Raw genomic sequence first — 26,426 nt, 5'->3', positions numbered from 1 at the left:
TCTCTAGTTCTTTCTCTCTTAGCTCTGCTTTTATTGTAAATGATGAATGTGGTACAGATTTCTCATCTACCGATCCTAAATAGCATTAATAAGTGACATTCTGCATAAGTCAGGCTTTAAAATGTACCTAATGTACTTGCAAAAGGTTACTAAGCTTTCTAGTGAATGTGAAAAACATCTGCCCCATCAGTCGTGCCCTCACAAAAAGGTGGACATTTATTCACATTATTGTTTGATCATCTACTTCATCAGTTGCCTCCTCTTAAATGAGGAGGGCTGGAAGTTATTGAGGTCAACACTCACTCTGGCTGTTGGGCAGCACAGCTGAGAAAATAAGCCATCAGGACAAGCCATGTGCCTCCGAGAATGTGGGGTAGGTATTTCCAGATATCCTGATAACTTGCTCCCTAGTGGGTCACAATCGCCTTGTTACCAGAAATGTTGGGCTCCAAAACAATTACTGAAGATGTGTCTTTCTATAGTATCTGTAGGTAACTGTGAGGAGATGACCCACACTGAAGCTCCCCTTTATCAATTCCATTGGCAGGACCTGGAGATGGATGAGCCCAAGTGTCTTCTTGCTGCTTGTGGTCTGCTCATCAGGAAGGTTTAGGATTTTCACCTGAAACACAGGATGTTTTCCTCACACGTATAACTTGTATGAGGATCCATGGAAGATTTTGCTGTTGTAGTCATGAAGCCAAAGCTCTGCTCAGGTTCAGAGGACTGTAGGTGAAGAGCAATGTTATTCCCACCTTGTCACTGTATGGGGACTCTGTCAACCATCAGCTCAGGAGCTGGAGTTTTCTGCTCAAGGGAGTTAGCATTGAGCCAGTCTTTGCTTTTTCTTCGAGAAGGGATCTGTGGGTTCTCATTTTGTACAGAAAAAAGTAGAGGTGGATTCTTGCCCAGGCTATGGCTCATGTTGTTTTTGGTACCCCTGCCACAATCTCAGTCTGAATCCCTAGATTTTATTAGGCCACTCCCTGGGGCTTCACTTCTTAAACAGAGAGAAAGTAAATTCTGGAAGATGTTGGCTATGTATCTGGTACAGTTTTCATAGTGGGGAGACACTGTGCCGTGATCCAAGGGGTGAGAAAACTGTGGCAGGAGAAAAACTTTATTGAGCTGGGGTTAATTCAGACAGCAGCAGGGTGCTCAACTGACAGAAATGGAGGATGTGGCCTGAACTTGAAGATGGGCTTTGGGCAAAGTGCAAGGGTGACGAAGGATGCAAGCAGTCCTCCAAGCAGTTTGGTTTTGAGGGGACACGACTGTAATTGTAATGGCCAGTGTTAGCAGCAAGTTCTCTAGGAACTGTGGGCTAGAGGGGTGTTTGGAGCACTAGCCCTGTAATGAAGCCACTGCTGACCAAGGATAATAAGTAGCTTATAAAAGCATGTGGTATCATGTGAGAGTGTGTGAGTGGGCAGGAGTGTGTTGCACACCAAACCAGCAAACAAGATTGCCTATTTTTCAGGTGCTGCTCACAGGAGTAACTGTGTTCCTGAGGGCTCTGGTTTGGGAAACACAAGTCTGGGGTTTTCTGCAGTCAGCATAGGATGCTGGGAGGGGGAGGTAGACTGGAACGTTCCTGTTTTCAGACTAAAACTTGGCCACAGCGTTACCATTGTGCTTCTTGGCACTCTGAGAATTGAAACATTCTGATGACCTAATGCAAAACAGATGAGAAACACCTTGGCTGGGTTCTGATTCAGTGCCAGAAAATGGCAAGCAGTGCTGCTGTTTTACTTCCCTGCCACTCTGCTGTTGTGTCCTGCTTCTGTCCAACAAAGGGGTGCTTCAGCCAGCAGCATGGAGCATTCAGGGGACATTTGCTGCAGCTGAGGAAATGCTCTGACTTACAGGAAGAGGGAACTTAGACCAAAATTTGGATAAAGCCTGAGCATTTTTAAATGCCTTAAAAGTATAAATGCAAATGAAAGGACATTAAAATCTAACCTTGGAAGGGAGGGAATAAGGGCAATAGCTGTGCAATATGTAATCACCAGAGGAGGAAAAAAATCAGTAGAAGCTGGAAATTACAAAGTACAAAAATGAAGCCAGTGGGAACAAAGCCTATAAGTGACAAGGCTGGAAACATGAGCAGCTTTTTTTAGAATGCCTTTTGTTTTTGATATAATTGAACATGGCACATGTCCATTACCAACTGCAGATAGCAGAATTGTTTGTAATGAGAGGAGGGGAAGTGTTCTGTAAATATTTATTCTGTGTTGGTGCTGGTGTCAATATGGGGATGATGTACTTCCTAGGCAAACAGTAAAGGAGAGTTTTAAATAGCATCTATTGGGGTCAAGACTTTTTTGATCAGCAGTCTTCGATAAATTATGTCTGTCGTCCTGTGAAAGCCACCCAAAGGAGTCTGTGGACTGCTCTCTGAAAGGCTCTGGACTGCTAAGGAAAGCCCACAAGGCTGGAAAAGAGCCAGCTCTGTGCTGGTCCTTAATGATGTCAAGAAGGCTGCCACAGCAGTCCAGATGTGAAATACTGAAACAGCAGGGAAGTAAATTGCTTCTCTCTAAAACAAGCAAGAAATCCAGGTCAACAAAATAAAATCAATTTGACTGGAAGTAGCAAAAACAGGTCAGTCAAAAACTACTTGATTTTTTTTTTTTTTTAAAGATCTTGTTAATAGTTACCTGCATCACTCTAGTGGTAACGGGATCTGAAAAGTTTACTTCTCCTAGAATTGAAGTGCTTAAAGCAGGGTTACACTAAGTTAAAGTAATCATGAGCTCCTTTACAGAACTGGCTAGCTTGCAGATTTCCTGGAACAGCTGTCAGTGCAACATAAACACTTTCTAAAATGGTGCTGGAGAAATTGCCCTTTTAGAGTGATTGGAAATATCCTAGTTGATGAGTAAAGTCAAGTCTGAGTTTCAGGAAGCTGCAGCCATTCAGCACAACAAGAGGGAAGATTTTTCCAGCCTCTTTAAGCCCATTTATTAACAATAATTGGTCATGCACACAAATGACCAGTTTATCTTGTCCAGCTGTGATTGCCCCATCTTTGGGCATCGTTCCTAGGTAGCTGGGCAAATATGTTGATGAGGATGTCCAGCAAAGTATTCCCCTTTCCAGTGAGCAGACGTGCTCACCAAGCTCCCATCCCTCGGGCTCTGCCACCACCATGTCCATTGCATGATGTGCACAGAAGCCATCACCTTCCACCAGTGGGAACACCTTCCTCCCCTGCTTTTGAATAAAGTGATTGAACTCGCCCCACAGCTCAGCAACATTCAGCCTTCCATGAAGCACTTTTAAGGTGTTACCCAACCACACACTCAGAGCCGCGTGGTGGACAGTCCCCCCCTCGCTGTCTGTTTAACAGCTTGTATAAGGCTTCTGTGCTTAAGCAGACTCATTGAAACTCAGCTGTAGGGTGTGTTTCTGTGAGACTCAGATTATCACAGATCAATTTTTATGAGACAGTTACTCAGAACTGGAAACACTGATTGGAAAGTACCCCTGGAGGTCATCTGCTTCAGCTTCCCCTTCAGAGCAGGGCTGCTGTCCGTCCTAAGTCAGGTTAGATATATGCTGAGTACCAAAACTCTCTGTAGCAGAGCAACTAGTATGAGAAGCAGCAGTTGGGTGGCTCAAGATGAAAGGTGATACTACTGATGATCTTAAGACTCAATTCAAATGCCAGCCGAATCAGTCCAGAGATCTCAGCTTGGCAGTGGAGAAGAAAGACGTTCCCAAGAGACAACTTGCTCATACTGAAATGACTTAAAATAAGCCCATGTCTGCCCAGACACAGCTGGTTTGACAGTTTCTGAGCCATTGTCCCTTTTATAATCAACCATTGCTCTACTTTCTCTCTGCCATGTGAACCAGGAGGATGAACTGTGAAGATGTTGACGAGTTGAGTGGCAACATCTGCTGCTTTAAAGCAAGCAAGGGGGACCTGCAGCATTGAAGGAGTTAAAGACTAACAGAAGGAAAGAAAATGCCCTACCTTTCTTTCGAAAGACAACTGAAGGAAGTTTCTCCAACTCTGTTGCCTAGTAGTTACAGGATCAAAAGAAACATAGCTGTTTTTATCCAATAAAATGCATTTCATTTATAAAAATAGTCAAACATCTTGATTAATTTATGCTAATTTATGTTTATTTTTCTGAATACATAAAAGAAAGTTAAGTGTTAGTTTTAAAAAAGACATTTTTGCCCAAGACTTAAGGACATGCAAAGCTGTGACAAACACTAAGCTCCTAAAGCTTGGTGTGAAAGAAATGTTCAGCAACTTGTCCACTTTAGTCTGTTTTTGCAGGTGTACAATTTAATTTCAGTGGCCTGGGTTGCTGCCATTGAATAAATAACTCATTCAAAGTTGAAAACCCATCTGGGAGTAGGAAAGGAATTATTTTTTACACGTTGACAACAAGCAAGGAAAAAATGTGTGAGACCCTGAGATTTCCTCATTCCAAAAGCCTGAATGATGCAGTCATTGGAAGAACCCATTTAGTTACCACAGAAAGATTGAGGTGGGAAGAGGCCTCTCTGGTGCTCTGTAGTCCAAGCCCCCACCCACAGTAGGGATAAATTTGTGGTCAGATCAGGTTGATCTTGCACTAAGCAAACCTGCCTAAAAAGACTAGAGCAGTTGGTTCAAACATGCTTTTATGTAGCCACTCCATCTTAGGTTGTATTAATAATTCAAGAAACCATTTTTAAATACTGTTTTTGCTATCAATTAAATATTCCATTTTCTAAATGTCAAGTAAAAAATGCTTCATTCACTATTTCCTAACAAAATAAAATGTAAATTAAGTATTTGAATTAATGCATGTTATAACTCTACAGTGCTTGTATAAATGTGAATAGATTAACATATCTACCAAGTTAAAAATGAGTGCCAATTTTAATATGAAGTCTATATTTATCAGCATATTCGCAGAGCTCTCAGCCAATGACAGTAAACCCACCAAAATAAAGTACAAATGAGGAATGAAAATTATTTAACCTGTGATTAAACTCAGCAATTCATAGAATTTTGGTTCGAATCAAACACCCTCTAATGCTTTTGTCTGTGGAGATGGAGATCTCTGCCCTGCTCTGCATGGGCTGGTACCCACATCCCTTCCCACAGGGCCACAGCTACCAGGTTGAAGGTGTTCAGTGTTGGGCTCTTCAAGTAGGTTTGGCTTCATGAAAGACAGTGCCGTACTGTCTGACTCCCTACATCAATGGAGCAAACGTCCCCCTTCCCTGTCTGCCCCTTTAGGGATATGTTTTAGTAAATGAAGCAGTCTTCCCTTTCCTTTGATGCTCTGTAAGGAATGAATAACCTGGCATGTCTCAGGGGCTCTGTTGGCCCCTTCCTTATTCCACTGTAACATCTACACAAGCATAACTGCTCATGGCCTCCTCTGTAAGCAAAGAGACTGGTGTTTCTTTTCTAGGAACATACTGAGTCAGGAGAGGTTTAGGTTGGATATCAGGGAAAGGTTCTTCACCCAGAGGGTGGTTGGGCACTGGAACAGGCTCTCCAAGGAAGTGGTCACAGCACCAAGCCTGTCAGAGTTCAAGAAGTATTTGGACAACATCCTCAGGCACATGGTGTGATTCTTAGGGTGTCCTGCGCAGGGCCAGGACTCAATGATCTTCATGAATCCCTTCTAACCCAGCATTTTCTATGATTCTGTGATATACAAACATATTTCTGTTAACAGCACTGTTGTTATGGCTGTATGAGTACTCTGATTACTTCAATCCAGCTAACATGAGAAAGTAGATTTAGGCATTTTTTACCACAATTGCCTTTATGAAATCACTGTTGGGGTTTTTTTTCACCATAACAGGTGTTTTTGAAAGCATTTCTCTATCATCTCTGCTTACATTTCAAGTTATTTAAGACACAATCTTTCTAGGAATGCTGCTTGACAAGTCACTGAGTCTGGAGTTCACACTTCATCTTTGAAGCCTCCATCTTTATGAGTTTTTGAAGTGATCGGACATCCTCTCCTTGCCCAAACCCCCCAGTTTAACTCAGAGAGCTGACACACTCTGACAAACATCAGACATCATTCCTTCTTCTTTGGTTAAGCTCTCTGTGCCTTTTTCTTGGCGGGCTAGGCCAGTGTGCATGTTGAAGAACCATGCTATGCACCTGGCTCTGCAGTCCCCCTGTCCCTGTTGGTCCTCTGCTCACTACAGCCAAGACCCAGCTTGGAACCATGCTGCTACAGCAATGTCAGCCTCTCCTGCCTATATCTGATATCTCTGGTCATGCCTCTTGCCATCCTGGGCTGAGGACTGGGCACCATACACCATGCACCTGCACAAAGTAGAAGGGAAACAGTGGACTGGGGGATTGGATCAGTGCCTTGAGTCCGGGATGGTGATATTTTTGAGTGTTCGCCTTGACCTTCTCGTGATTCTGTTACCTGATGAAGTGACAATATAACCTTGTAGCAGAGGAGGGAGGGTCTGCGAGCCACCGTCCTGGATTTTTCAAGAGTTTTTCAGACACTGCTGCTGGTGGTAGTGTTTGTGGTGGAACATGCAGAATGGAAAATGATGAGAAACAGCTGAAGTATTTTAGACAACAACAAGACTAACTCGGGAGAGGAGCTTGTCTGGTGAAGGGTGGTCCCTCACAAACCAGACAGGCTCTTAGAAAGCTCAGAATCAACACAGCAGTCGGATAGCAACATGGAAAATGCCACTCCAGCAAGTTGCTATCCAGCTGTTACCCTCCCTGCTGCTGGCATCAGGCGCTCTGTAGGTCTGGGGGTTACAGCTGTGCTCATCAGCCCGCTGAGCTCCAGATGGCACAGGAACGCTGTCTGCAGGAAACTGCTGTGTGGTGGCTCTGAAAACAAGGGTGCAAATCTGCTTCAGTGCAAAAATTATACAACTTGTAATGTGGCATTAGAGGTACAACCTTAAAAGTACCAGGTCAACATTCAGAAATCAGAAAAAATGGAATTAATATCATCCCTGTGCTGTGCATTTCTGACCACTATAGTTGCTTGAAGCAGCAGTAGGGAGTAGACCACCCCCCAGCTCTCAGCATTGATGCATTGTGTCCAAATTACTGTTCCTCCCATCCTTGTCCCTCCCCTAAAGATGACTTCTTTTTTTTTCAGAGGCTTGAACAACAAGTGCCCCACAGCCAGCTGTCACACACCCAGCCAAACAGCACAGCACTGTCTCCTGCGATTGCAGCCTCCCAACCCTGCTGGGTGCATGCTGGAGACTACCTGGCTCCTTCTTGCGGACTGGGAGATCCTTGAAGGATTCTGACAACCTGAACCAAATCCAGGGTGTGCCACAGTGCATGAGAAGTGCTAAGTAGCCAATCTGTCCTCACATCTCTAACCACCTTCTTTCCAAATATGCAGTAGCTCCCCACAGGCACTGCTACTAGAGCACCCACCAAGGGTGACTTCTTTGACAGCTCCTTTGTCTTCTGCCTTGTGTTTGAGTTCCCAGTGTATGTCTGGGGACTCTGGTCCATTCGTTCTTGTTTTCTGTTTTCATACACCATAAATCTCTTGCTGGCACATGTAGACAGAGGCTGTGCAGCCAGCACCTGACAGACATTAATAACATTGCATGGTATTGCCCAGAGAAGTTGTGGATGCCCCATCCCTGGAAGTGTTCAAGGCCAGGTTGGATGAGGCTTTGAGCAACGTGGTCCAGTGGAAGATGTCCCTGCCATAGTGTGGGGTTCAACTAAATGATCTTTAAGGTCTTTTCCAACACAAACCATTCTATGATTCTATGACATGCCATATCGATGTGCTTTCCTAAGGCCAGCATTTCCATCAGCCACTGAGATCAGCACTGAACTTCTCCAGGAAGCTGCTCAGTCAGGGCAACAGAACCAAACATGGTCTCTGTTGTCACAGGGAAGTGGAGGGATTAACAGAGCTGGGGAGCTGAAGGCTCTGGAATTGTCTAAAATCAGCAAAAAAGCAGTATCTCTCAAGCTAAGCAATGGAAGACCAGGAACTGGCTAAAATTTTCAAGCACCAGTAGGGTTACCTGTTTTAGCATGAGTGGCAAGAGCTAGCTGGAAAAAGTCTCTTGCTCACTGTCTTTCTAAAGAGCAGCAAAACCATCCAAAATTCAGTGCTGCTGCTAAGGGGTCAGGCTTCAAGCTTCTCAGAAGCACTACCTTCCGACAAGACACCTTAGAGCAAACTACAGCTTGCCTCCTACCAGGACCTGCAGAGTTACGTGGTGCTGCCAGACACCTTTTTAACAGACTACATGTCTGCAGTGATTTGAGCTTCCGCCTTGACAGCCTGGATGGCCACAGGGCACTGGCAGGAGATGTGTCAGCCATGCAAGCACAGCCGGCACATCCGCAGCACGCTCTGCAGCTGTTTCATACAGCAGAGCCTCTGGAATCTCCCAGGATTTGCGACAGAAGCGACTCCTGCAGCAGCATAGTGCTGTGGAGCTGAAAACTTTGTCAGCTTTGCCCACAGCTCCTCCTTGGTTCCACAAGGGTGTCACCCTGCAGGCTGTGGGGTGACACGGCAGGCACGCGGAGCCGCTGTGCCAGCCTGTGTTCTGCTTATGGCTGCAGTTCTTGGAGCTGCTGTGCCAAGCATTTTCCTTCCAACCTGACAGCTGCTTGCCCCTGACGGTTATGGTTGTGTCTTTCCCTCTCGCATCAGAAAGTGCCCAGCTGCGGGAGGCACTGTGTCGGCTCCTGTCCATTGGGTGCACATGTGGATTGCTGTGCCTGTGCCCCGTACTTCGTGTGTCTCTGTATTAAGAACTGGGTATGGGTGTGGTTCTCCCTCAAATAAGTCCTGTGGAGCCCTGTGCATCTCTGCACTGGTGGCCCCAAAGCTCATTTTGCCGGGAGCATTCCTGCTTTTCCTGAGACGGCTTTACTGTGTAGAGTACAGTGCTCAGGGTACCTGTGCCAGATGCAGAGGAAGACCAGCTGGTGCTCTCTTGACTCCCTGGGAGTTCAGAAAGTGGCATGGCTGCCCAGAAGAGATCGAGCCGTCTTCCCATTGCATCCTGAAGCAAGCTGGTGCTGGGACACGTGTGCTTTCCAATCCCCTTCAGATGGAGCAGATGTTGTCCCTTTCCCCTCCAGAAGAGCATAAAATTTTGGGGTGCAAGGTATCCCAGAGATACCACTTTTGGGGTACCCTCAGCCCTTGGTTAGCCTGGCCAGGCCTCACATGCTGTTGTGTGTTGTTGCCAGCCACCACCATGTTCCCAGGCAGAGAGGGAAGCTCCCAGTTTGGTTCCTGCTCCTCCTTGTCCCCATGACCAGGTGTCTCCCCTCCCTGTGGGGTGCCTACCTGCCCTCACTCCCCCACAGGCGTGAGCCTGGGCTTTGGCTGCCCTCCACAGGCCCCTCCCCAGCCCTGCTGTGACACCATGATCACGTTCTGATCATGGCGCCGTGGCCACATCCTGGTTCCACTGTTGCCAGGGGCAGAACCCGAGTGCTCAGACTTTCCATGTCTGCTCTACTTGGTATGTGAGTGACTCCCACCCAGCCACCGAGCAGCTCCATGAGGCTGAAGCCTGTGGCAGACATGTTGTGGCTCCTCTGGCTACTGAGTAAGTGCCTGCCCTCACGAGGTCACCTCAGAGCCTGGGGCTGGGGCTGGAAGGAAGCATGAAGCCCCTGTGATGCTGCTGCTACCCCCCGTCTCTCACAAGACCACACCACTGGGCCCATAGGCCATGCCAGCCCTCCGTTCTGCTCACCTGGGAGCAGCTGGAGGCTCTTGGAGGGGTCATAGGGTGGGGGACAGAGGAGAATGTGAAGGCAGGAGGGGAGGTGGCCCAGCTGAAGACAAAGGAGAGGAGGGAGGAGATGGAGGAATGCCCCCTCAGAGGGGCACAGGCCCATAGCATGGTCCAGGGGGCAGCTCACAGGGACCATTGCGGGTGCCTCTGGAAGCTGGGGCTTTTGAAAGGGGGGAAAAAGTCCACTGAGAAAAAAACCCACCCAAAAAAACCAAAACAAAAACCAAGCCAAAAATCAAAACACCTTCCCCCAGTCCAAACCAAACCAAGCTCACAACAAAACACAGCTTCTAAACTTTTTCTTCTTTTTTCCTTCTTTTTTATTTATTTTCACCCTTTTCCCCATGGGGCTCCTGGTTTCCCCAGGGCCCTGCAAGCAGGGACGATGGAGGGAGACCTCAACCAGCACCTGAGGTCCTCATCCCAGTGCCCTGCTCTGTGCCAGCAGACAGGAGCAGACCAGCCTGCCAGCTGCTCCTTCATTTCCACCCATCACTTGCCTCCATTACGGGGCTGTTAAGCACAGACTGTCCCAGGTCTTTCTCCCATAGGTCTGCTGACCTTGCCAACGGCTGCTGTTGCCCCACCGGTGCCTCCCATTCCAGGCAGTCCGCTGTCGGACACGGAGTACCAGCAATTCTTTGCAAGGCTGCAGCCGCTCTGGGAGGCAAACATGTTCTGCCTGCTGCGCCAGGCATACGGCTGCCTCAGTCCCACCATTCTTCAGCTGGACCAGGAGGAGAACCACGGCCAAATCCCCAGTGGTAAGGACATCACTCCACCTCCATGGGCAGCAGAGGGTGTGGCCCCAGCTGGAGCAAGGCCAGCTGTTTCTCTGCCCTAAAATGCCGCAAGGTTGTGGGAGGGGTTGTTTTGGAGTCTCTAGCCCAAAGTCCAGCTTGGAGCAGACACCCCTAGAACAAGAGCACGCCAGCTTTGTGCAAGAGTGGTTTTGCAGCCTCTCTGGGCATCCCTCCCTGAGCTGCACCACTTTCCTGGAGAAAAAATGTTTTTCCCAATGGCCAGTCCTAACCTCCTAAGCAGGCCACAGTTTTCTGGGGCTCACTGAAGGTCTTCATCTCTTACCAGCTCCTTCCAACTTGATCTGGGCATTAATGCAGAAGCTTGGCTCATGGGTTCTCATAGGTCTTTAAGAAAACTTGAGATGATAAGCTGCCTTTTTAAGTGTTTAACATTTCAGGAGCCAAGAAACATCCCAGTTCAGAAAGCACCATAGCAACAGCACCCTTCAAATCTCTGCAGTGATATTTTCCCTGCACCCCTGCATCAGAGAATTTAAGTGGCATAATTATATCTGTGCAGCTGAAAAACTTGGTACTACTTCTGTTGTATTTTTCTTCAGAGGAAAAAAAATAGGAACAATTTTCTCATAAAAAATATGTCTTTATATTTAGATATGAACGTCAATGAGCTGAATGATCAGCCAACTGTGCTTATTTGGACTGCAGCTTGAGGGCAACTATTTCTTGCTGGTTTCTGCAGCTGTGTCAGGGAAACAAGTGCCACCCCTCAACACCAGATCCAGGGATGGGTTCTGGGCTCCTCACTTGCTTGTGGGCACCTGCAATCCTATGCCATAGTGCTGCAATCCTATGCCATGGTGCTGGGTGCACCCAGGGCCTGTCCCTGGTTCCTCTCCTGGTGCCCAACTCCCCAGCATTGTTCCTTGCCACATCCAGCCACACTCCCACTGCTCTTGCCTTTGGAGACACAGCTGCCAAAGGCAGAAGCATCTGGAAATTCCAGGAGACGGGACAATTTTGCAGTTTGCCTTCTTTACCTTCTTTTTCTCCGTCCCTCAGCCTAACAGACCCATCCAGCAGACTTTATTTCCCTTTGTGTTATCCTTTTTTACAGTTTTTGGGTTATTTTGGCACATTTCAGCCAGGCTGAGAGGCCAAACTGTCATGGCAGAACATGTGCCAACTCATGTTTAGCCTCTGCTGTCCTCATAGAGCTATGGTAGTGCTGTCTACATCCAGGTATTCATGAGCATTAATTGCACCTCATCGGGTGCTGATGAAGGCAGTTACCTTGTGTTTTAAACAAAGAATAGGGGTCGATCTGGAGTGTTCCCTACAAGTTAGACACTTTCCTGGGCTGGGATCCTGGTGGATACCTGAAATTCTATTTTTGATGGTGCAGGTGTATGCTCAGCACAAGAAGTGTGTGTTCAGGGTAAAGCTTGGTGCACAAGCAGCAAACAGGACAGTAGTGCAATTCCACTGCTGATCTCCTCCCTCTCAGTCCTGTGCACACAGGGCTGGCTGTGCTAGCCAGACCATGCGCTCCTAGAGCAGAGGGAGCACAAGATCACCCCCCTCCCCAATTCTCCCCGGGTTTTCTGCTCTCCTGCATGCCTTTGCTTTCCTGTGATCACTGCAGAAAGAGCTGCAGCTTTGGGGTCAGTGTGTCGACAGTGCTGGTCAAGACCACAGTGTGTGTGTGTACAGGTACAGGCTTGTGTGTACAGCATCCTGGCCCTATGGACTTTCCTCCATCCCCTGCAAGGCTGGAATCGATATCAAACTATATTGCCCTGAAGATATTGTCTCCTCTAGAGCAGGTTTCCCAGAGAAGCTGTGGCTGCCCCAGCCCTGGAAGTGTTCAAGGCCAGGTTGGATTGGGTTTTGAGCAACCTGGTCTAGTGGAAGGTGTCCTTGCCCATGGCAGGGGAGTTGGAACTAGATGATCTTTAGGGTCCCTTCCAACCCAAACCATTCTATGATTCTCTGGTGCTCCTAGGCCTGGTCTGGGCATCTTTTGAACCTATCACATCACTACTTTTCTCTTTTCTAAACTCTGTAAGGACTAATAACAGAATCATCAGATCCTGGAAATAGGAAGTTTGGATCTCTGTCATAAGGAAGATAACTGTGAGAAAAATGGCAGAAGAATGAACTGAAGCCCTCAGGGGGTTGGAGGGAAAGGGCATGTGGCACCTGGGATTGGGAGCTGTAACAGCCCAAGGCTGTGATCTCCACGTGGGGGCAGACAGACTTTCCCTGCATCCACAAGCTGTCACCCCAGAGGTCCCGATCTCTTAGTGCACCCAGGCCAAGGGGGTAGATGACAAAACCTGTGGCCTGCCCCTATCCCACATGTCTCTCTCCAGGGCCAGTCTGCACTGACTTTCCAGAGGTGCTGCAGTTTCAGACCTTCTGCCAGTTCGCCCAGTACCGCTGCCTCAAACAGCAGTTCTATGTCAAGGTGGGGAGTGGGATTTGGGGGAGGGGGGCAGGGGAGGTGGAAGGGGTGAGGAGGAAGGGAAGATTACATAGCAAGATTCGTGTTTCTCCCTCTTTCCCCGACTCAGCGAGTCCCGTGTTCAACTTGGTCTCTAAAAGATGTCATCCCCTCGAGGGAACCTCGAACTGTGAGCTCCGTGACAGTGGGCAAAAGCTCCTCTGCCAGAGAAGGTATGGCTGCACCGAGCTGTGCTGGGCACCCCTGCTTGCCTGCTCATCTCCTGTAGCTGCTCTTCCACCCCCAGCACCTTTCTGGCTGGCCTCAGAAAGGTGCCCTCAGCCGCTCCATCCCTCTGTCTCCTCAGCTCACAAGCAGGCTTCTCCCTCTCCTGCTCATGTGGAAAAGCTTCTGAACCACCCTCACACGCCCCTGGGTCAGAAACCACTGTTGACAAAGCCCCCCACAGCCACATCAAAGGTGACCACACCCTCACAGAAGAGCAGGACAACTGTGCACCCACCCACTGTGCTTGTCCCGGCTGCCACTACCGCCTCGCCTCCCAGGGTGGAATCCCCTGAAGACCAAAGCCTGAAGAACAGCATCTGGCAACTGATCCATTCGGCCCTTTCCTTGGATGCATCCCTGAACACCAAGGACTCTTCTTGGAACTTCACCACGTCAGGTCCAGAAATCATATCAGAGCAGGAAATTCCCCCCCGAGGCAGGTGAGGGCAAGACTGCTCTTTCTGGGTACCTGTGCAGTACTGTCCTTGTGCACACTGGCTGGCAGCCCCACAGCATTCATGCCCCTGCTTGGAGCAGGTGGTGAGTGTGGGCAGGCTTTCTGGAGCAAGCTGTCCCATACAGAGAAGGAATGTACCTGGGAAGCCCCTCAGGCACCCCCTGCTCCAGCACAGTGTGAGCAGGGAGAGGGTGATGCAGCACTGCTCGTGCCTGAAAATGTCACTGGCCTTGCATCCTGAGAAAAGTGAGCTTAGTCTGGGCCTTAGCTGCAGGCAGGGCTTTGTTTCCCCACACTGTGGCCGTATGAAGCATGCAATCACCTCTGCACTTATCCTCCTCCCAGCAAGTCTCCCAGGAGTACAGGTGATGTGCAGAAACAGATTCGTTGTGAACACAGATCCTTGGGATGTGTCTCACTGTGATCCTTGCTCTCTGTGTGCAACATGAAGCAGATATTTCTTAAAACAGGTTCCTGAGGAACCCTTGGAGGAGTGCTCTCTCATCTCGCAAGTAAAATAAAAGCAGCCCTGTGCTAGGAAGTAGAGCTGGGAGCACAAAGCCATGCTCCTGGCTGTGCAGGACCACTGCTTCTCCTTGAGCATGTGAAACTGCGTGCACTCTGGATCTATGCACAGCTCTTCCTAGGGGGTTTCTGGTTCCCCACTCTGGTTTTGGGAACAGCTACAAGGCAGTTCAGCACAGGGCCCTGTGACAGCCCGGCTTGCTGCAGTGCTTTTACACACCCTTCTCAGTTTCTCTGGCCTATAGGAGCTTGTTGAGCATGTTGAGCTCTTCTCAGTTGCTTTGCCAGCATCCATTTGTTTCTGTCTTCAGGTAGCTGGGACTGGCAAGCCCACACAGAAAAGACCTGCAAAAGGATCATATCCTTTCACTCTAAGTTATTTTTTGATCCTTTACTACACTGTGGCTGAGGGCCACTTGCTTTGACTGAGAAGCAAAGATTATTTTGCTTACCAAGAGCAGAAAAAAAAAGCTCTCTAGATGTGGTTTTCATGGAGAAGTCATTTTGGTTTCGCTCTGTTGGTGGTCAGTGATGTTCCTATAAGCGCACAGATTTTGTGCATGATTGCACATCTGTGGCTGCTCTTAAACACAGAGCGTACTACCACTACAGTTCAGCCAGAGATTCCTCTTCTGCATGTAAAAATGAACTGCATCATGTTGTTAAAGCCATAACTGTTCTCTTGCAAGGCTGTAACGTGTCATCCTCCTCCCTAACATTGTAGGAAGCTTTTACTGCCTGGAAACATTTTTTTCTGGTGTATATACTCTAAACTGTGTTTCATTGAGGATGTGCTCGTTTTCCCTTCCTCTGAAACTGAGCCTTGTTCTGATTTGATTCCATTGGGATTATTGAGGGACTGCTGTGATTGCAGATGACACTTGCTATTCTGCTTCACAGTTTCTCAAAGACACTAATGCTGACTGTGTGTCTGTAACCTGGCAGCAAAGCCCCATCAATCATGCTAAGCAAAGCTTAAACTCAAGTGGGGATAAAAAGGCGAGATAGACCGCGCCTGTCGGCTTTGCTGCTCACCGCATCCTGCCTCCTCTCAAAGGGACTTCAAAGCATGACCTAAAAAAGGGGCAAAATGCTTTGGAGCATTTCCATTCCAGCAGAGGAGCAGTGCTGGGTGGGACTGGACATTTCACACAGGGGCCATTCAGCATCTGGTCTAACACAAGGTGTGCAGGGTGGTGACGGGCACAGATCCCAGAGTTGTGTGTCTACCTAAGGGTCCTATGTCCGGCAGGACATCTATCCCTTCTTGCTCACCCCTGCTTGTGGCAGCTGCTCTGGTAGCTCCACCAGCTTTCCTAGTACTTGATGAAGTTAACTGTGACCTTTAGAGAGAGACAGGGCAATGGTAGTGATATAACAAGAATCTGCAGCACACTTTTGTGGTCTTTCTGCTAGCAGTGAATCATTATGAGGGGAAAAATGTCAATTATTGCACTTATTTTCTATTTTAAGTCCTTATTGTGTTTGCTGCCTTATTTCCCATTTCCTCTTCTAAGAGTTGCCTATATACCAGGATTCAGTCTTGCAATAAGATAAAAAGAGCTCTGTAGCTCTTACATTATAAAGCCTGTGCAACTCTGATTTTTTGCAGCAATTTTCAGTGGCCCTTTAAAACATCCCCATGTTCCAGCTCTATGTGCACAGCCCTGTGATGGGTTTCAGCAGCTAGATGCATAGAAGGACATCAACCTCCCTTCCCTGTTTTTCTGTTTGCACACAAGAATTGCATTTGCCCTTTTTTCCAGGGCTTCCCACTGTTGTGTTGTTTGTCAGCTACAACCTCTACACCCCTTTCAGCATCACAGCTGTCCCAGATGCAGACCTTAGTCTGCTGGTATCCTCACATGGGTGCTCATTTGTGGTTCATGTGAGCCCAGCTTTCCCAGTAAGGCTGTTCCAACCCCTCTCAGAATCCCAGAATCACAGAATAGTTAGGGCTGGAAAGGACATCTGGAAATCATCTGGTCCAACCCCCCCTGCCAGGGCAAGGTCACCTAGAGCAGGTTACACAGGAATGTGTCCAAGTGGGTTTTGAATGTCTCCAGAGAGGGAGGCTCCATGAGTAGCCTGTTCCAGTGCTGTGCCACCCTCAACGTAAAGTTCTTCCTCATGTTGAGGTGGAACTTCTTGTGTTTTAGTTTATGGCAATTACCCCTTGTCCTGTCACTGGGCACAACTGAAGAGTCTGGCACCATCCCCTTGGCACCCATCTTTGAGATATTTATATGCATTGATGAGATACATGCACTCCTGGTGACTTGCCCTCTTCCTCCTCCTCCTCCTCCTCCTGCTTTACTGCTCCAGACAGTCCTTGTGGTGCTTATGTACTTCAAACCCAGAGGCTTTCATTTTTAAGGCCAAACTCTTTGTTAAAAGTATCATCCCCAGAAAAAATACTCTTTTTGAATTATCATCACCCACAGCCAGCCTTGGCATGCAGGCAAAGATCTCTTTACTCTTTCTGAAGCTGTTAAGAATGGCTTTTTCTTAATGGTTTTAGTTTCCTGCATCACCCCCCCACCTAAATCAGAAGTTACCAAGTGCTGGAAAGCTGTTTGCTCCTTATCTTCTTTTCTGCTCGCCTCAGGTACTCACTCCACCTCAGCCAGCCAATATCGGGGAGGCTCAGCAGCTGAAAGTTAATGGCTCAAGTCCTTGTCCTTACATTGTGAGAGAGGTGGATGCTGTTCACCAGCACTCTTCAGAGATACCGCTGAAGCAGGCTCTGTATGTGTCATTCCACATCTTGAGATGCTAAAGTATGATAAGCTTTTATCTGAAGTTTTCTCTTTTTGCCTTGGAGCAATTACTGATCTCAGCTCACAGATTCTTCTTAATTCTGGGGGGGAGTTCACATTCACTTTGAATCATTGCCTCACAGTGCCTCTTGGGCTTTTTCCAGGACAGTGGTTAGGACAATAACATGCATAAATACTAAGCTGGGGTGGGATTTGCATTAAGAAATCACTTTAGGTAGATCTATCCCTTTCCCTGAAGCATGGGTGAAATGTCTGTACATCCACAAACAGCTGAGCAGTATGTCAAGAAGCATAGGGCACCCACAGCAGTGCTGTTATACTCACTCAGAGGTGGTAAATCAGCTCATAAATTTGAAAATATAAGGCCAGAAAACCTCACAGCAGCGATGACGAGCAGAGATAGAGCAGGAAAAGGATGTGACAGGGAGTGCAACAGTATTTCTTGGTAACCTCAGACTGATGGCACAACTCCGATTTCCAGGAAGGTGATCTACTTTAACCTTCAGGCCTAGCAATTGCTCTGATCATGCACCTTGGCCTTTCTGCTCAGTGCAGGACATGAAACCATGTCTGGTGAGCCCTGGAGAAAAAAAACAGTATCATGTGTCTGAGCTACAGACCCTTCTCCTAAGAGAAGTTTGGGATATCTTTTTGAAGTCTCTGAACTGTGGAGAAACGACCCCATCAGCTGCTCCCAAGCTAAATACCCTCTGTGTCAGGAACATGCAGCTAATTTCTGGTTTGAATGGATCTCGCCCCAAATTCCAGTCACCAAAAGTCATTTCTCTTCCATCTGTTGACAAGGACAGCTTTCCAGCTGGTACCCTCCTTGGAAAAAGTGCTGGCTGGCTGAGTGGCCACCCCCTAGTGTCTTCACTCAGCTAAGTGAAGCTTTTTTAGCCTCTCGCTCTAGGTGAAAGTTTTCCAAGCCTTAGGAAATCTCATCTTCATGACCTTCCTTGAGGTTCTCCACCTTTTTTTTTATTTTTTTAATGCTAATCTGAAGGTCTCCAAGAAGTTTCAAATACTCTCAGGAGGATTTGTCCATACAGGTTAGCCCATGCATGGATTTTAAGAGCATTTTAACATAGGCAGTTGCTGCTCCTCTTACTTTTTGTCAGATCAGTTTGTTTATTTATCACTGGTTTTGTTTCCAGACACAAGAAGCAAATATCTAATTGAGCATTTTTACCTCTTCTGTACCATTGTTGGCGATTGAAGCCAACCATCCGTGCCTAGTAACAGTTCTGTACCATGCCTACAAATTCCACTGTTCCTAATATTCTTATTGGTCTTATCCCATTGTCCTTAAATTTTTTACTTTTAGCTACCCATGTCAGTTTGGATGAACAGTTAATTCACGGTTAAAAAATTTTTCCCCTTTCTATCAAATACATTGGCTCAAGCAGGAGGGAGGCTTAATGAGTGACATCCCCCAGACCCGAATGGGGCTGCCCCACAGTCAACACTCAGCAGACCTCTAACGAACATCTCCTCATTGCCCCCAGATGGACAAAACTAGGCAGCACCTGCTGCAGGAGCCCTGGGAAAGTTCTTCAAGCTGTGAAGCTTCGTCCAGTCCCTCTCACATGCTCCCAAATGTGCACACACACACACACACACACACATCCCGTAGCCTCTGTGTTACACAGGCGTGTACAAACTCTGCAGATACTCCCATTCTTCTATGCAGTTTAGCCAGGAGTCCAAGGTTTCTTTGGGAAGGGGTTTTTTTGCTATGTTTTGGGGTTGTTTTCCCCTCTTTCAGTTTCTAACTGAAGGTTTATTGACTTCTTCCTTCCCTTTCTCTGTCAGCCTTTTAGCCCTGCAGAATGACGAGGCAGTGCTGGTCCTGTGCTATGCAGTGCTGGAGGGAAACTGTCTCTCATCAATGCTTGCCATGGCCTGGAAGGAGATGGAAAAAAGAGTCTTTGGGTTCGGAGACTCGGTAAAGACCTTGATGTCCACCTTTGACCCCCATGGTGTGCAGGGCTCCCTGTCATTTCAGGTGTCACCTCCCAAGAGAAGCTGACCTGGGTGACCAGGGAGGCAAGCTCCAAGCCAGGGATGTGGGAGCTCCTCAGTCTCCTCTTTTGGGAGCTTCTTAGTCTCCTTTTCCCCCCTGACCATCCACCCTAGGTGTGTGACAACCTTGGGCGGCATCACATGGACCTGTGCCCCGACTGTGCTTTCTGCTCGCTGAAGATGGAGCAGTGTCAGAACACCAAAACCCTGAGCCGTGTTCACTGCGACACAGGTGACTTCTTCACCTACATCAACCCTCAGATATCAGCCCAGCACGAGGATGCAGAAAAGGAGGTACCAAGTGAGCTGTATGCCCCGCTGGTCTCTGAGGAGGAGCCTGGACTGGGAGGTGGGGAAGGGAAGGAAGAAGCATGTCTCACTTTATCCCGCTCCTTTGCAGCCCGGATTCTCAGAGACTCTGGAGGAATATGACATGGATTTTTTCAGAGGGCTGAGGTCAGAGTACTGGTGCAGTCGGATGGCCACCCATGGCTGCCAGGACCCAAGTGTGATCCTCTGGCTGGAGGCAGAGTACGCTGCCTTCCAAGATGGAGGTACACCAAACAAGGTGGGTGACCATCAGTAGATGTTCCCATCTTTCCTTCTCTTCTTCTTTCTCTGACCTTCATTCCCATCTCCCCAGATCTGTGACTCCAGTGGAGTTCAGCACCCCAGCTACTGCATGTTCAAGAGCTACCAGTGCCTCCAGAAGAGCATCCACAACCAGAGGGTGAGAAGCAACTGCACTGCCTTTTGCACAGCCTGCTCCTCCACGGCTGAGCCCTCCATAGCCAGCCTTGAGTCCCTGTGGAACTCCCTGGCACCCTACTTGTCCTTCCAGGAGGACAGAACTGAATGTGTTTGAGGGAGTGATAAATAGTGAGCCAAACGTAACTGGCGTGTCATAGGTGGGTGGGATTTGCACAGACACTGTAAGGGATGGAAGCAGAGGCAGATATAATGTGGAGAAAAAGAAGCTGTGGGAAGCCCCCCATCCATCAGGGTATCCCTGTAGGGGAGGATCTCTCCCATCTACTGGTTGCTTCCTAGGTGGTAACAAAAAACAGAATCGCCATAGCAGGACAGAGGACTAGCCTATATCTTAGGAAACACACAGCTCAGCTATTAGCTGAACAGCTTTCCAGCTGGTTCTCCCCCTTCCCCTCTGGTGCTCCCATCATACCAGCCTCCAAATGCTGTCCAACATGGAGATCCTCTTTCCTTGTGGAAAGGATGGGCAGTGGCACCCTTCCTATGAACTCAGGTTCTCCTTGCAGGTGACTCGCGTTGAATGCAAGAGTAACGAGACCTACCGGGTGCTGAGTGCGAAGGAGGGAGAAGAGGAGGTGCAGCAGTGGCATGAGAGGTTCTTCAGCCTTGCCAAGCAGCAGTCAGAAAATCATTAAAGTTTGAAAAGACCTTCAAGATAATCAAGTTCAACCTTTGACCAAGTACCACCATGCCCACTCAACCATATCGTGTAGTGCCATGTCTACTTGTTTTTTGAACTCTTCCAAGGATGGTGATTCCACCACTTCCCTGGGGAGCCTGTTCCAATGCCTGACCACCCTTTCAGTGCAGAAATCTTTCCCAATATCCAATCTGAACCTTCCCTGCTGCAACCTGAGGCCATTTCCTCTTGTCCTATCACTTGTTGCCTGGGAGAAGAGACCAATCCCCACTTCGCTACAGCCTCTTTCAAGTAGCTGTAGAGAGCAATAAGGTTTCCTCCAAGCTAAACAACCGCAGCTCCCTCAGCCACTCCAGATCCTTCACAGGCTTCGTTGCCCTTCTCTGGACATGCTCCAGCACCTCAATGTCTTTCTTGTAGTGAGGGGCCCAGAACTGGACACAGCATTCAAGGTGTGGCCCCTCCAGTGCTGAGTACAACAGAGGGACAATCACTTCCATGGTTCTGCTGGCCATGCAATTTCTGATAAAAGCCAGGATGCCACTGGCCTCCTTGGCCACCTGGGCACACTGCTGGCTCATGTTCAGCTGCTGTTGACCAGCACACCCAGGTCCTTTTCTGCTGGACAGCTTTCCAGCCACTCTTTCTCAAGCCTGTAGCACTGCATGGGGTTGTTGTGTACCCAAGTGCAGGACCTGACACTTGGCCTTGTTGAACCTCTTAGAATTGGCCTCTGTCCATCAGTCCAGCCTGTCCAGATCCCTCTGCGGAACCTTCCTACCCTCCAGTAGACCAACACTCCCACCTAACTTGGTGGAGTGAACTTATTGAGGGTATCCTCGTCCAAATCATTTATAAAGATACTAAACAGGACTGGCACCAACACTGAGCCCTGGGGAACCCCAGTAGTGGCTGGCTGCCAGCTGGATGTAACTCCATTCACCACCACTCTCTGGGCTCAGCCATCCAGCCAGTTTTTAACCCAGGAAAGAGTGCACCTGTCCAAACCATGGGCTGCCAGCTCCTCCAGAAGAATGCTGTGGGAAACTGTGTCAAAAGTTTTACTAAAGTCCGGCTAGTCAACATCCACAGCCTTTTCCTCATCTACTGCGAGGGTCATCTGGTTATAAAAGGACATCAGGTTGGTCAAGCAGGACCTGCCTTTTGTAAATCCATGTTGCCTGGGCCTGATCCCCCCGCTGTCCTGCACATGCCCTATGATTGCACTCAAGGTAATCTCTTCCATAACCTTCTCCGGCACTGAGGTCAGACTGAATGAGGGGAGCCTCACTGTGGCAGCTGCTGGAACTCCTCTTGGAAACATTTTCTCCAGCCAAAGGAACAGATGAGCACTGGAAAAGGCATTTCTTGCATCCTTCCCCTGTACATAGCTCCCTGTACCAGTCCTCCAAAGGATGAGTCGTATTTTATAAAGATCCTGTTTGATTATACAAAATTCATTTGTTCCCTTCTTTCCAATGCCACTGCTCTATTACACTCCCCAGTGACCCCTCTTTTGCCCAAGATGGATCCTCATGCCATCTGGATCCACAGTCATGTTCCTTTCTTATGCAGCCCATGTGTCCCCCGAGCAGAAGGACTCAGCATGGCCTTGTTCCCTCCCGGGACACAGGAGGGAGCAAAGCCAGGGACCCTCCAGGTCCCAAATGCAGCATGTGAGGAAGAAGCTTTTGTGTGCACTTTGCTTTCCATTGCAGCTGGTTTATTTCTAAAGTTTAGGGGTTTATTTGGCTTGTGTCCTCCAACCCTCCACCCAGAAAATTAATTCAAACCACAGAAAGCCCACTTAGGCTGGCGGGAGGGTGCTGTGTGGGGAGCACTCAGGAGCTGGTGACACCTCTGGACATCTCCCTGGGCTGGCCTCTCCCTGTGACCTTGCAGTCCCTTGGCAACCTCTTGCTGCCCTGGCACGCTCTCCCTCAGTGGCATCAGTGCACCTCCACGAGGTGCCAGCACTGCTTGCACTTGACGGAGCAGCACCAGTGGAACTTGCAGCTGCAGAGCTCCACCACCTCCACCTGGGCTGTGTGGAAGCCCCTGCCGCAGCACAGGAGCTTGCAGCCATCCATGGCCAGGAATGTTTGGTTGCACTGGCGGCCAGAGGTGCCTTAGACCCCGTGTCGGGGGTCCCAATCACAGAAGTCTGGGCTGGCCAACAGGCAGACCAGGTCATGAGCCGTGTAGGGCTTGAAGCGAGAGCTCTTGGGCACCAGGAGTTCGCAGGAACTGACCCACTTTGGGTAAACCTCTGTTGCCCCCTCAAACTTTTCCTTGAGGACGTTCCCCACCTCGTGGAAGGAAGGCATGACCTTCCAGCATGTGCACACCTCACAGGAGCCTGACACACCATGGCACTTGCACTCCACCTTCATGTGGGTCAGGAGATCCTGGGGAGCAGGAGGCAGCTGCCAGTCAGACCAGGGACACTCTTCCCAACACCTCCCATTGCTGCAGGTTCCCCCAGCAACTGCTGTTCCCTCCACACACCTCCCAGGGGGCTAGAGGGGAGGGGAAGGGAGGGGAGGGAAGAGGAGGGGAGGGCAAAAATGTCTTTTTAAGCCAGGTCAATACAAAGAGAAGAAGATCCACTCTGTGGGCAACAAGCTGGCTTGGGTCTGTAAGAGAAATCCCTGAGGCAGGGAAAGGGAGGGAGACCTGCTCTGGTCTGTAGGGCTCTAGGAGGGGAACAGATCTGCCCAGAGACAGAGGATGTTCAAGGGACCAGATCTGACTGTGACCCCTGGATAAGATGGTGCCTTTGTTGAGGATGGGCTGGAGGGGCAGGGAAGCTCTTCAGAGCAGAACAGAGTAACTAATTTCCTCTGCAGAAAAGGCCAAGGAAGGTTAATCACAGCTGGGCTCTGTAAGGAAAAGGAGATTGCACAGAAGCAGGTAGGGGAGGCTGAGGCCCCCGTCCACCAGTGCTGGGCTAAGAAAGCAGCAGGATCTCCCAAAGGGTTGTGGAGAAGGGATATGTCTCCATCCCTGGAGACAGTCTCTCCCATAGATCTTTCCCTCTGCCACCCCCTTCGGGCCACAGTCTTCTCCTTCACCTTCAGGGCTGGCTCCTCGGATATTACAGTTGCAGCCACACTTCTCCAGCTCCCTGTGGCTGCAGGCACAAGTCACAGCAAAAGCAATGCCAGCAGCAGAGATGGCGTGGATGAAACCAGCCTCCCATGTGCCTGCAGCAGGGCAAGAAATGGCACCAGTCTGTGGGGGGCAAAGGCACTGATGGGACGTGGTGAGGGAAAAGAGGTTGTGACTGCACAGAGGAAAGATGCATTCAGATGGAGACTGCTTGGGAGAAATAGATGGCAGGATGTTCACCTGGTGCAGCTGTTCCCAAGGCCAGGAGCCAGTAATGGAGGTGGCTCTGTGTCAGGGCTGGTGGCAGGGTGAGGGAGAAGATCCACCAATCTGCATAGCTGGTACCCAGAATGGTCCAGATGGGACCAAAATGCCAAATCTGGCCAAATGGGCAATAAGTTTAAGCAGAATGTTAGTATGTGTGAAAGCACATGCATTTGGTTCAGTTTACTCTCTGTTGACAGACATGTTGGAATGTGGAGGAAGGCGCTGGCCACTCTGGGGATGGGTCCAGTGTGCCCCTTGCACCCTAGCCCAGGAAAGGCTGATGTGTCAAGGGGACCCTATAGGCATACCAGAGGGACCCCATGCCAACCTTGTCTGTGTCACCTCCCCCTCTCTGACCTTGGACGGCCACCTTGCCAAAGACCTGCAGCCCCTGCAGGGTGGAGCAGTTCCAGCAGCGAGAGTGAAACTGGTGTTGGCACTCCCGGACAGCCAGCTCCACACCTTGCTTCACTGCATCCATGGCTTCCACCTGCCACTGGCAAATGCGGATCTGCTCTTCTACCAACCCCATCAGACCATCACAGCCCCTGGGGTCCTGGAGGGACACCTGCAGGGAGGTCTGCTTGGCCAGGTACCTGCAGGGCAGGGGAGAGATTCAGTTTCAGATGTGCCAGAGCCAGGGCCATATCTCTTCAGGACTAACCCTCTGTAGACTTATTTTAGAGCAGAAATGTTGCAGGGAAGGGGAGTTGTCTCATCTTGTCTGTGCTGAATTGGACATTCCTCTTCCCCATCCTGGTCTGCATCTCTTCAGCTTTACCATCCTCCTCTGTCCATGCTCCCAGAGATGCCCCTTCTAATGTGCTGCCTTTTAGTTGCCCAAATTCCTTCTTCTACCCTTCTATCACCCCATTTTCTTTGAAGACAGCACCTGCCCAGATGACTTTCCAACCCAGACAGTACAAAGCATACTGACAGCCAGGTCACGGCAGCGACACACTGCACGGGGATCAGCACTGCGTGCAGGCACACCATCTCCAACCTGTCCATGGCAAAACTCCACCACCTTCAGTCACGGTGCAACAGCCACCTGAATCGCCTCCTGTGGCTTCCCACGGCCTCTGCCTGATAGTCACTTTCCCAGCAGCTGCAGCCCAGCACTGCAAAGCAGGGGCAGCCCCTGACCATGGGCTGCCCCGGTGTGCCTGCCAGCATCGGAAACCCAGCAGCCTGCAGAAATCTGCTGGGTTGGCCCTGAGAGGTTGTCCACACCAGTGCTGTTCTGTACTTACAGCTTGGGCAGCATGGTGGGAGAGTTGTGACCTGGGGCTTCAGGGTGGGCATTCGCCACAGGGAGCTCACATTGATGGGGAGAGGATCAGTGTCAGACCCTCGGCCTCTGCCATCCTGTCAGCAGGTGATGTTGTTGTCTTTCTCCACAGTCCAGTCACTTCATCAGCAGGAAGCAGCCCAAGATCCAGTCAGCTGCAGATGGAGCCTTCCACACGAGAAGAACCTGGCAGCACCAAGCAACTATAGCTAGACCCATCAGCTCATCACTGCTTTTGAGAGACAGAGAGTTTCCCTGCAGTGACAGCTCTTGGGATTAGAGACAGGAAGACCTACTACCTTCCTCATCCTCAGCTGCTGTTCTTGAGGACACTCCCTCATCTGCCTCCTCCAGGCTGGAGATTCTTCTTTTCTACCCTGTAGCCAAGCTGCTCCCTGGCTCTCTTACTCTTTCCTGGCAGGTCTCCCTTCACCCTGCTCATTTTCTTCCCCAAGGACAGTCCTTGCCCTTCTTCTAGGAGGCATAATGGGCTGGCTGCCCTTCTTCTTAGCAGGTAGCTCTTTCCTAAGATCCCCTGGAAGCCCAGGAAAATATGATTTGTGTGACCAGGGAGCTGAAATATCCTGGGACAAAAGTCTGCCATTCCCCCAGGCAGCCTGGGAAGTGACAGCTGTCTCCACACTGGCACTCCTCACACAGCCCACAGATTTTTGCTTTTCCTGTCTGAATCATTCAGAAAGTGAAGCAGGGCTGCTCTGGCCCTGCTGTGGTTCTTCCATAAAGGGATTCACCTCTTTACTGTGCTTTTCCACATTTTCCTGTACAAAGGAGTCTGAAGAGCACTGAGGTTTACCAGTCATCCTTTCAAACCTGAGCAGCCCCTCTCCTTTAGCATGAATTCCACCTCTTTCCTTGCCTTCCCAGCTTCCTGCATCCCTCCTTCCGTTGGGTCCTTGCTCCTGGTTTCTGGAGTCAGCACTCCGGGGCGGTAGGCATGTTGGGATCTGCAGCATCAGGGTGTAGCCTCCAACACACACCCCAGTAATCTGGTCTTACCTGCTGCTCACTCAGCAGTGAGGAAACACCGGGGGTTGTGCTGCTCTTCCCCACAAGCTGAGCCTCCAAGAGACAGCGAGGGGAAGAGGTGTGAGCCCACCTGGGCGAGGGGAGACAGAGTTCGTGGGCTGATGCAGCGAGACGCAGCGAGGTGAGTGAACCCAGCTTGGTGAGGGGTGCTGTGGGCCTCGTGGGCTCACTGGCTCACGGACTGGGCTAAGCGCTACTGTGTCGTCCTCTTCTAACACATAGAAAAGCCAAGACTACCAGGCTCAGCCAGGTGTGTGC

At 49.4% G+C, this 26,426-nt stretch overlaps 2 protein-coding genes and 1 long non-coding RNA gene across 5 annotated transcripts; 1 reads left to right on the top strand and 2 right to left on the bottom strand.

Moving 5' to 3' along the window:
* Nucleotides 1-6: 6 nt before the first annotated feature.
* On the bottom strand, nucleotides 7-9,613 carry LOC135409299 (uncharacterized). The gene is made up of 3 exons (XR_010428139.1): nucleotides 8,907-9,613; nucleotides 3,983-6,301; nucleotides 7-726 (listed from the first exon to the last, which is right to left on the bottom strand). It is a non-coding gene; the product is annotated as an uncharacterized LOC135409299 (long non-coding RNA).
* ACRBP (acrosin binding protein) lies at nucleotides 9,401-20,524 on the top strand. Of its 3 annotated transcripts, none has more exons than XM_064644634.1 (10): nucleotides 9,401-9,567; nucleotides 10,311-10,523; nucleotides 12,896-12,990; nucleotides 13,097-13,199; nucleotides 13,334-13,694; nucleotides 18,832-18,964; nucleotides 19,222-19,335; nucleotides 19,442-19,609; nucleotides 19,685-19,771; nucleotides 20,319-20,524. In XM_064644634.1, exons 1-10 carry the CDS (start codon nucleotides 9,519-9,521, stop codon nucleotides 20,445-20,447), a joined length of 1,452 nt encoding a protein of 483 aa, XP_064500704.1. In that variant the 5' UTR covers nucleotides 9,401-9,518; the 3' UTR covers nucleotides 20,448-20,524. The 3 variants fall into 3 exon arrangements, with proteins under 3 accessions (XP_064500704.1, XP_064500701.1, XP_064500703.1); XM_064644631.1 differs by having other exon boundaries at nucleotides 9,404-9,567; nucleotides 19,156-19,335; XM_064644633.1 differs by having other exon boundaries at nucleotides 9,405-9,567; nucleotides 10,365-10,523; nucleotides 19,156-19,335.
* A 1,679-nt stretch (nucleotides 20,525-22,203) lies between these two features.
* On the bottom strand, nucleotides 22,204-24,841 carry LOC135407253 (protein Wnt-4-like). The gene is given in 5 exon segments (XM_064642144.1): nucleotides 22,204-22,860; nucleotides 23,416-23,491; nucleotides 23,493-23,658; nucleotides 24,188-24,426; nucleotides 24,768-24,841. Coding segments are annotated over 5 exon segments (1,014 nt in total). The 3' UTR covers nucleotides 22,204-22,401.
* Nucleotides 24,842-26,426: the final 1,585 nt, after the last annotated feature.

The sequence above is a fragment of the Pseudopipra pipra genome, chromosome 2 (genome assembly GCF_036250125.1).
Source record: "Pseudopipra pipra isolate bDixPip1 chromosome 2, bDixPip1.hap1, whole genome shotgun sequence".
Taxonomy (NCBI): domain Eukaryota; kingdom Metazoa; phylum Chordata; class Aves; order Passeriformes; family Pipridae; genus Pseudopipra; species Pseudopipra pipra.
This window is presented reverse-complemented; position numbering and strand designations above follow the sequence as displayed.

What these genes read in the sequence shown, in the direction of transcription:
- ACRBP (XM_064644631.1), top strand. Translation starts at nt 9,519, where the DNA reads ATGAGGCTGAAGCCTGTGGCAGACATGTTGTGGCTCCTCTGGCTACTG. An exon ending in GTGGCTCCTCTGGCTACTGA is followed by an intron (nt 9,568 to 10,310) that starts GTAAGTGCCTGC and finishes TTTCTCCCATAG; the next exon opens with GTCTGCTGACCTTGCCAACG. An exon ending in AACAGCAGTTCTATGTCAAG is followed by an intron (nt 12,991 to 13,096) that starts GTGGGGAGTGGG and finishes TCCCCGACTCAG; the next exon opens with CGAGTCCCGTGTTCAACTTG.